General features: G+C 44.9%; 1 protein-coding gene across 1 annotated transcript; it reads right to left on the reverse strand.

The window, feature by feature from the left end:
* Positions 1-103: 103 nt before the first annotated feature.
* Positions 104-8,248, reverse strand: HSP90AA1 (heat shock protein 90 alpha family class A member 1). Its single transcript, XM_065838549.1, has 11 exons — positions 8,090-8,248; positions 6,360-6,518; positions 5,896-6,262; positions 5,253-5,386; positions 4,467-4,775; positions 3,646-3,811; positions 3,170-3,360; positions 2,893-3,040; positions 1,733-2,001; positions 1,055-1,388; positions 104-850 (listed from the first exon to the last, which is right to left on the reverse strand). The coding sequence occupies exons 2-11, from the start codon at positions 6,516-6,518 to the stop codon at positions 741-743; spliced, it is 2,187 nt and encodes a 728-aa protein (XP_065694621.1). The 5' UTR covers positions 8,090-8,248; the 3' UTR covers positions 104-740.
* Between the last annotated feature and the right edge of the window lie 1,884 nt (positions 8,249-10,132).

The following is a 10,132-nucleotide window of genomic DNA, read 5'->3' on the forward strand; positions in this document are numbered from 1 at the left end:
TTTAACACAATGGTGGCTGTAGTCAAAACCCAAAGCAGCACCCAATGCTTCGAAGAAAAGCAGGTTTTGTTCCCAGCATTAACAGACAAGTCAATGACATGACTCTTTCTTAACACTTTTATTCTTACAGTTCTAAGTTTGAACTGTACATGCAGAGTTGCATAAGTCACAATAGAGATTTACAGTGGATTCTATTCTATGGTAGAGTGCAATCCAGAATCCTTGAACAGTATAAAAAACAACTTTAAACATCAAGACCTTGTTAGGAGCAAAAGGGTTAAAGCTTCCCCAGGTATTTCATTTCAGCTCTCAGATACCTAGTTACTAGGTACTGTATGTTACACTTAGAGTTGAAGAGCTGTATAACACTAGAACTTGAACACCCCGATGTCATACCATCCTTCTAACTTCTTTCCCCACATTTCCGGCAATTAAGAATAAGTCAAAAAACCCTGCCACCTGCAACCAGCTAAAACAGACAAAAATAACTACTCCTTACTTGCCTGTTTAGGGTTGTACAGTGTTAAAGAAAATATTCCCTCAATGGCATTTGTATCTCACATCAGCTGAAAAAGCAATGTAACAAAAATAAAGGTATAACATCTTCGAAAATAAATATAAAGAGGGAATGCAGACAAAAGTGTCGAAGATTTTTTTTTTGGCAGGTAACATTCATAATATACAAAATATAACTTATTCATATTAGCCAAGGAAACATTCATGAGTTCCTGTAAACTGCTTTAATCCACCTCCTCCATGCGTGATGTATCATCATCTCCTTCAAGGGGTGGCATCTCCTCAGTCACTGCTGGAGTAGCTTCTTCTGCAGCAGTATCATCTTCATCAATGCCTGTTCAGGAAACAGAAGCACCACCCATCAATGCCAATAACAGAACTCCAAGCTTTGTTCTCCTTAGCACTTCAACTGATCTGAGATTTCCCCCTTTTCCAGAAGTACAAAGCAGCTCCAAAGGTGATCTCCAAACACTGCACCCTGCAAGTGCACATAACCACACTTGGAGTTTTTACTGGGGAAGACACGTTTCTAACTTACCCAGGCCAAGTTTGATCATCCTATAAATGCGGTTGGCATGTGTCTGAGGATCTTCTAAGCTGAAGCCAGAGGACAGGAGTGCTGTCTCGTACAGCAAGATGACAAGATCCTTCACAGACTTATCATTCTTATCAGCCTCCGCCTTCTGCCTCAGTGTTTCAATGATGGAATGATCAGGATTGATCTCCAGATGTTTCTTTGCTGCCATGTATCCCATTGTGGAATTGTCTCGTAATGCCTGCGCTTTCATGATCCTCTCCATGTTGGCAGTCCAGCCATACGTACTTGTTACAATGCAGCATGGAGAAGTAACTAAACGATTGGACACAACAACCTAGAATAGTGAACGCAAAACAGAAGTTTTGTAATTTAGCATGACACATACACTTCATTTAATATCCCCACTGATTTAACCAAGGTTCAACCCTGAAATCCTGCTACATGTGGCCTAAGACTCTTTATCTAAAGAATTTGCCACCGTAACTCAACAGAAGCACTTAGCTTCACTAAAAAAAAAAGACACCTTCTATCTACAAAGATTTATCTTACAGAGATTCTTTCAGGAAAGGCAATTGTAAGTAACATACCATTACAGCTGAGCCTTCTCTGCAGCAACTTTATTTCAGATCATTGAATTTGTAGAGACAAACTGATTTTTTTAAATTTACTAATAATTACCTTTTCTACTTTCTTTTCAAGGATATCTTTCATGATTTTGCAAAGGTTTTCAAACTTGGCTTTCTTCTCCTCCTGTTTCTTCTTCTCTTCCTCATCTTCTGGAAGCTCCAAACCCTCCTTTGTTACAGAAACCAAGGTCTTGCCTTCAAACTCCTTCAGCTGCTGCACACAGTATTCGTCAATAGGTTCAATCATGTAGATGACCTCCAGGCCATGTTTGCGAAGACGCTCCACAAAAGCAGAGTTGGCCACCTGATCCTTTGTTTCACCTGCAAGAACCAAGAACAGCACAGTTGTAGTTTGAGCCCCACACTGTAACATGGCAGCTTGTTCACTTTCTGGAACAGCCTATGCAACCCTTCCAGTGATGCTTTTTGTCCATAGTGAACAGAAAGGGGGCACCAAATAGGTATTCACAAACTATTGAGAAGACCAGTCTGGCTTGAGGAGACTCAAGCCTTTCAAACTGATGTAACAGCTTGTAATATTTCGCTTGAAAATAAATTTACATTTCCTGGAATGCCAGTTTAGAATTGTTTTTTAATTCCTGTCAAAAAGGAAAATCAAGAAGGCCTGTACAGCACCTTAGCTTTGGAAAAAACATCTTCATATCTGATGCCCAAATAGTTAAAATGGTTTGAGCATTAGATCTTAAAAATTCAGATAATCCTGACCAAAAGTATTAAAGCCTGAACACAAAGCTATCTTGAAGGCCTTTACAACCTTCGTGTCAGCTGAACCACACTCGTCCACACCTCAAAGTGGCAGCAGTGACACTGAACATTTTATTTCAAGAGCAATGTAACACATGAAGAGCTGTTTTGCTAGAGCTCATTAAATGGTACAGGTCCCAAGTCAGCAGCTAGCACCAAAGCAGCCAGTCAGCATTACATCAGCAGGGAACACAGCAGAGAATAACTGTAGCCAGTTCTGCTGTCCTCATGGAAACTGTACCACGTTAAGAAACCAATAAAAATTATGACACTGATATTCTGGAAAGCAGTGCAACATATACTGAAAACGTAACTGTTTTTACACAATTAGCTACTTCCTCAAAAATTGCAGTTTCTTTCTAAATTGACTAAGGGAAGTTTTCTAACTGCCAAAACATAACCCTACATATGTATCTGCTTTACACACAATTTCTGTTACCAACTCACCAGTAATGTAGTAGACATGTTTCTGGTTTTCCTTCATCCGAGTGCAGTAGTCCTTCAGAGAAACCATTTCATCACCAGATGCAGATGTGTAATACCTCAGTAATTCTGAGAGCTTCTTGCGGTTCTGGGAGTCTTCATGTATGCCAAGCTACACAAGAGAAAAATAAAAGCTATTACATGATCCCTTTAGATAAATACTAAACTGTAGTAGTTTAGTATTTCAGGTATAACAATCCATAGCTCCTGCTTCATTATTGTGCAGAAAGACAATACAAACCTTGATGTTCTTGGAGAACTGCTCATAGAACTTTTTGTAGTTCTCCTTGTCTTCAGCCAACTCAGTGAAAAGTTCTAAGCACTTCTTCACTAAGTTCTTCCGGATCACTTTCAGGATCTTGCTTTGCTGCAGCATTTCACGAGAGATATTCAGAGGTAAATCCTCAGAATCCACCACACCCCTCATGAAATCTGGAAGATGATGGTAAGAATTAAGATTTCCAGATGTTTAAGAAATCAAGGTTACCACTGAACACTCAAATGGCTTTGCCCTTTTTGAAAATTATGAATTTGTTTCTACAGAATCCTACACATCAAATTAGCAGTACTTTTAACTGCCCAGACACTTCCTGATCAGCCCTGTTGAGGACTGAAGTCTTCCCCTTCCTGGATTTCTTTAAATACAAAGGGAAGTTACAAAATCACTAGGCAGTTGCCAATATTTTGGAAAACAATTTTTCTCCAAAATATACTTACTCAGATATTCAGGGATCAGTTCCTCACAGTTGTCCATGATGAAAACTCTGCGTACATACAGCTTGATGTTGTTCTTCTTCTTCCTGTTTTCAAAGAGATCAAAGGGTGCACGCCGTGGGACGAACAGGAGAGCTCTGAATTCCAGCTGTCCCTCCACGGAGAAGTGCTGTGAGAAAGCAAGATGATTATTTTATATGGGTCTCACTTTAGTAATCCTGTAACAGCTCTTCACATGCAGAAAGCAAACCATAACCATCTGAGATGTCAGGAAAAAATTCAACACCATCAGCAAGACAAGTAGCTCAGGAACAAGCACATTCTCCAGAGACATCTACATTCTGTTCAGTCATTACCAGAAAAACAGACTGCCTCAGAAGACAGTTCCCTGTATTGTATACACAACTCAGGAAGCACATGTGTTTTCAGAGCACTTCCCACTACAGATGCACGAAAAAAGGACAATTATATCCCACTTACTCCCTTTAGCTGTAGGCATTTTCTAAGTTACAAATGTAAAGAACTGAACCTACATTAATTAAAAATCTACTTGATTTTTTCAATTTAGTAACAACTAAGCTACAAACTGGGAAAGCATCTGCACTTTACCGTGGATTGGATTAGGAACACCTTAACAGTAGTCAAAATAATTGTAGCACATAGTGTCACCCTCACATAAAGTGTTTGGAACAGTATCACTCCAAATCCTAAGAGACTTATCACAGTAAGACCCAAAGCAAAGCATAGGCGTTCAGCAACATGCCCATCAAGCTTACAACTTTAGTGGCAAGCATTATCATGCCTGAAGTAAAACAAGGACTTACTTTGACAGCCAAATGGTCTTCCCAGTCATTAGTTAGACTCTTGTAGAATTCTCCATATTCCTCATTGGTAATGTCATCTGGATTCCTGGTCCAAATGGGTTTGGTCTTGTTGAGCTCTTCCTGATCGATGTACTTCTCCTTAATCTTCTTCTTCTTCTTTTTGTCTCCATCCTTCTTTTCTTCTTCTTCATCAGAACCAACATCCTCAATCTCTGGTTTATCTTCTGCTTTTTCTTCCTTTTCTTCTTTTTCCTCTTCCTTTTCCTCAGCCTCATCATCACTCACCTCCTTATCACGTTCCTTTTCCACCTACAAACGAGACCATCAGTTGAACTGAGAAATCCAGAAGTTTCATCATTAACAACCCTGAAGCATACCTCACAGCCTCACAAAGCTAGAAACTACAGGAGTATTGTGTGGTCCTTCCCTCTTAGACTCAAATGAAGACACTCCAGCTACTGAAACACAAGTGCCGTTTTGTTTCCATGTGCTTGTGGTAGTTTATGCTACTGAGTTTCATTACACTGAATTGCCACTAATATATCAAGCAGTAGTTGATTTACTCAGTGGTCTGGAGAAACACTACTGGCTTGGTAAAACACATTGTTTACTTTGTTTTGTAAAGTAAGTTGTATTTAACAGAACTGCATTTCAGCAACTGCTAGATCTATCTAACATCCATAACAATTTCAATAAAAAAAACACCCCTGGACTGCTCTTGCTTTGTTTTTAAAAATGCACTAATTTTGATGTGGCAATACTTAGTATTTCAAGCAAAGTACATACAAAGAGTGTAATAGGATAACCGATGAACTGAGAATGCTTCTTCACAATTTCCTTGATCCGCCGTTCTTCCAGGTATTCAGTTTGATCTTCTTTAAGATGCAGGATGACTTTTGTTCCACGGCCCAAAGGTTCACCTAGAATGGAGTTTACAAGTTTTATTTGTGCAGGAGCCAAGTAGGCTGTGATTAATTTAAAATATGCTTTCTTAAGAAAGGCACTCCTGTATCAGTAATGTCTTCAGTGCTGGGAAAGTACAAAGCTTCAGTGTACAGAAGCAGCCTTCCAGACACTTCATCGAACTTATTGTACCCAGCATGTATTTCAAAAAGCTTATGGAGATTATCACTGAGTTAGCCTGTCATCTCTCCAATTTCTGTATATATACTTGTAGGAGTCTACAGAAAAATCTCAACCTATAAGCTTTGAAAGCTTTGTATTTATTATAATGCACCATTTACTCCAGGTATTTGCTTGTCATGTATCAACAGCTACTCAAACCGAAACCAGTAAGAGAACAGCTGTGCTTGATCTGACACGACCAGTACTACCTGGTTTATATCTTACCTTTTTCAAGGCAGGGTGGGTATGTGAATGCTAGAAAATATTCAGAAAGCATACTTGAGTAGAAACATTTAATGCTCACCATTATCAAGTCTGACAGTGAAAGATCCTCCAGCTGATGATTCCCAAGCATACTGCTCATCATCGTTATGCTTGGTGATCACTGTCACTTTTTCTGCAACCAGGTAGGCAGAGTAGAAGCCAACACCAAACTGACCAATCATGGATATATCAGCCCCTGCCTGCAGTGCTTCCATGAAAGCCTTGGTACCAGACTTGGCAATAGTACCAAGGTTGTTGACCAGGTCAGCTTTGGTCATCCCTATGCCTGTATCCACAATGGTCAGAGTGCGATCATGCTTGTTTGGAATCAGGTTAATTTTCAGGTCTTTTCCAGAATCCAGCTTGCTTGGGTCAGTCAAGCTCTCATATCTTATCTTGTCCAAAGCCTGTAAGAAAAGAAACAGACTTTCACATTCCCTGACTAGTTCTAAAAATTTCAGTAGTTCTATTGACACAAACCAGTCTAGCAGTCAAGACACTTACATCTGATGAATTGGAAATCAGTTCCCTCAGAAAGATTTCCTTATTGGAGTAGAAGGTGTTGATGATCAGAGACATCAACTGAGCAATCTCAGCCTGGAAGGCAAATGTCTCCACCTCCTCCTCCATTGGTTGGTCCTGAGTTTGCACAGCTTCCGGCATCTGTAAGGAGAGACATAGTTGAAATCCCACTCTGCAACAGCTTGGCACACATATCCTTTCACAGTCAGTGACAATACCATTGTGAGATAAAGGTATTTTAATATATGATCACAATGCCACCCCATAGGAACACAAGTAACACACAACAGAACAACCCAGATCTTATGTTCTATCAGTAACAGCTCAGGAATTCTTGATGAATGCAGAAACTGGATACAAAATTTAACCTACAGACTTGCTTTGCATTCATTTCGGTTTGCACCATTTATGGTAACACAGAACTTTTTCCCTCCACTAATTTACACATTAATCATCAGACTAGTTGCACATCGCAAAAAAAATAAAAAATACAGCCAAGACCTGGACCGCATGTTTGAAAGGTTGGTTACTCTGCAGTCGACAGTCACAGTAAAGCCTCTATTTATGACACGTTCCTTTCCTCCCATTTACCTCCTATTTTACTCATATAATTATTACGATGGAAATATATTCACAACTCTAACAAATGTGCCAATGCGGTCCAGCCAACCTCATTACTCTGTCCTGACATATTATCCCAATTTGAGCGGCCACCTGTTGCCTCGGATATCCCCTGCATGAGTCAAGGCTCAGGAACAACCGAGTAAACTCAGAAACGAAAACCTCTCCCAACACGATCCCACTTTAATCGCTACAGAACGGAGAGCGACCACGCTCAAGACCACAATCCTTAACTACAGCGGTAAGAGAGGAAAAGAATAACGCGAATCCAGAGGCTATCGGGCGCGCTCGCAACCGCCCCGCTCAGGCCGGCGCCCGCTGAGCGGCTCGGTAACCGCCGGGCGCGCGCAGCCTCCCCGCGCGCGCCGCGCAGCGCCCCCTGCGGGCTGGAGGCGGCAGCAGGAAAGATTCTAGAAACTGCCAGAGCCTTCCCCGTCCGTACCGCCCCCGCTCCCCCACCCCACCCCGAGCAGCGCCTACACCCCCCTCCACCCCCACCCCCGAGCGGGGTGCGCTGCCGACCAGCCCCTGCCCCAGAACCGCCCGCCCCTCCAGCTTGCACGGTCATGGCCGAGCGCCCATTCATTGGGAGCAAACCTTGCCCGCCGCATGCCCCCCACCCCCTTCGGAACGGAAGCACCCCCTCCCTTGGGGCCCAGACCTGCATTTACACCCCTCAAAAGAAATACAGGCTGCTCCACCCGCCTCCTAAGCCGCCCACCCCCAGCGCCGCTAGCGGAAGAACCCCCTCCACGAGGAGATGCTCGCCCGTTTTCATCCCCTCCCTTACTTCAGAGGCACAAAAAATCTGAATTAAACATGAGGGCTCTGAACCATCAGCACCTCACCCCTTTCCGACCATACCCAGAGTCCGAGACCCGCTTACCCCTCCAAGCCCCCGTCATCGGCGAACGGAAGGGAAAAAGACACGTCCTGCACCACGCGGTTCCCTGATCACCCCCCTCAACTCACACTCCCAGGCAGAGCCGTGCACCAACCGCTAGAATTTTAGAGCAAACAGCTTCCTTCTTTTCTTCCAAATCAACCCTTGTGTGTAACCGGCCAGCGCTACAGCCGCTTCCACCGCTCACCTTTGCTGGGGGGAAGGGCTGCTAGTCTCCTCACTGAAGCTGCGAGCGACCTCTATCCGTACGGCGGGCGCTTCCACTAGTGCGCGCTCCCCGCCGGCCGCTTGGTTTATATACCCCCGGCGCCGCCTCCTTCCAGAACCATCGGGAACCTTCACTGACAGGCACGGGGGAGGGGGCGGTGCGGCGGTGGGGGGCGCGGGGGCGGAGACTCCCGGCCACGCCGCTAAGAGGCGGGGTCGAGCCTCTTGTAGCCAATAGTGGCCGTCCGCGACAGGAGCGCGTCAGAGCGCGGGTCTCGCGCAGGCGCCTGCCGCCGCCTCAGCAGTCAGGGCGGAGGTGCGCTCTGCGCATGAGCCGGCGGCTGAACGAGCGCGCGCGCTCCCCATTCGCCCAACCGCCGGCTCGGGCGGGGAGTCCGGTGGGGGCGGGCGGCGGGCGGGCGCATGCGCGGTGGCTGCCCGGGGTGGTGGTTGGGCGCGCGCGGCGCTGAGGGGGAGGGATGGGGTGACGTCGTTGGCTGCCCTGCTCCCCTCAGAACGTCCTAGAAGCGGGCGGGCCCGGGGGGGTCATTCCCCCGCCTCGGGCTGAGAAGGGCCTAGAAACCGCGGGGCTGCCCCCGCCTTCTCCTGGCGGCAGAAGTGCCCAGAACCTGGGTGCGGGGCGGCAGCCGCTGTTTCTCCTCTCAGGCTGTGTCTCCGCGCCGTAGCCGCAGCCGCTGGGCTGCGCCCGCCCGGCCCCGGGCAGGCTGGGCGCGCCGGGCGGCTCCCGCAGGCCGGTTGTGCAGGTGTCTGCGGCTCTGCTTCCCCCTCGGGCCGGGGATGCTGGAGGGGGAAGTGTCTGCTTTGTGGGGTGTAGCGGGATGAATCACGGCTTAGGGATGCAGTGGTAAAGCGTTTTGCTTCATCAGGGGAAAAAAAATTGCTTCTCACGCAGCAAGTATCGGACTGCAAGTTGAGCGAAACCACCCCTCTTACCCTGTGTACTTGTTCAGGGTAAAAAGTCAAGCAAGAAAATCCAAGAAACTTGAGAGACCTACATTGCAGTGCAGTTACTTAAAATATTGATGTGCTAATACTAGACATGAGAGGGATGCCAGTGCTCTTTGTTATCAGGCTAAAGTCTGAAACCCACTGGGATTGGCAGCCTGGATGTGGCCTTTGCCATCTAATCTGTGGGAAATACCACTTCATGTTCAAAGCGCACACCTACAGACACCTTTATACATACATTATCCATCCTGCATAAAGAGTTTGATAAGTACATGTCTCATCATACCCAGTAGCTCTCTGATCATGGCATGCAACAGAGGGGGTTATTTTTATATCCTGAATGACCTGATTTGGAGCAGGGAGTTAAATGCAGGTCTTCCATGTCTCAGGAGAATGATCTGCATCACATGTATTCCAGACCAGGCTTCCAAAACTTTCTTCTTGGAGCTGATCCACTTCTTGGGATATAAATACCAAGTGAAGCTACATGTTAACGATTGTACACCAATATAAGCATGAATCTAGACAATCGTCTCCCTGCTCTAAATAAGAGCTATTTAATTTTTTAAGGAATAAAAAGGATGCTGCTTCTGTAGCAAAAATTCATCACAGGTGCAACTGCTTAGGATTTTCTGCTGGCTCTTAGATGTACCCCAGACAGCTATTTAGTTCAACATCTGACTGACTGTTGGGAAGGCAAGTTTTATTTGCCTAGTCTGCCCTTCTGCCAGTTAAGCATCCTAAATTACACTGGGTAGCGTGCCCCATTAACTAGATATTACGAAGATCCATTAATGCATTTAACTGGAGACCCTTATTCTGAATTTCACATTCTTAACATCCTTTATCCTGCAGTTTGACCTAGAAAAGCAAATCTGATTGAACTGGGGCCTACAGTCTTGGTTGCAGCATTATGTCTTTCAGGGAGTTTTCAGTACTTCTCAGTAGCTGACAAGAAGATACATAAAGTATGTGTTTAAGATATCGCATATGACTTGACAAGAAGTTAAAATTACAGCTTGTTTCATTGCAGTTTCTGGACCAGTATCTGCAT

This window comes from Patagioenas fasciata, chromosome 5 (genome assembly GCF_037038585.1).
Source record: "Patagioenas fasciata isolate bPatFas1 chromosome 5, bPatFas1.hap1, whole genome shotgun sequence".
Taxonomy (NCBI): Eukaryota; Metazoa; Chordata; class Aves; order Columbiformes; family Columbidae; genus Patagioenas; species Patagioenas fasciata.

Bases quoted from the DNA above. Each gene is read 5' to 3' on its own strand.
- HSP90AA1 (XM_065838549.1), bottom strand. From the start codon at position 6,518: ATGCCGGAAGCTGTGCAAACTCAGGACCAACCAATGGAGGAGGAGGTG. The intron at 6,263-6,359 runs GTAAGTGTCTTG...CTTTTCTTACAG, and splicing joins TGATTTCCAATTCATCAGAT to GCTTTGGACAAGATAAGATA. The intron at 4,776-5,252 runs GTATGTACTTTG...TCTCGTTTGTAG, and splicing joins GTTATCCTATTACACTCTTT to GTGGAAAAGGAACGTGATAA.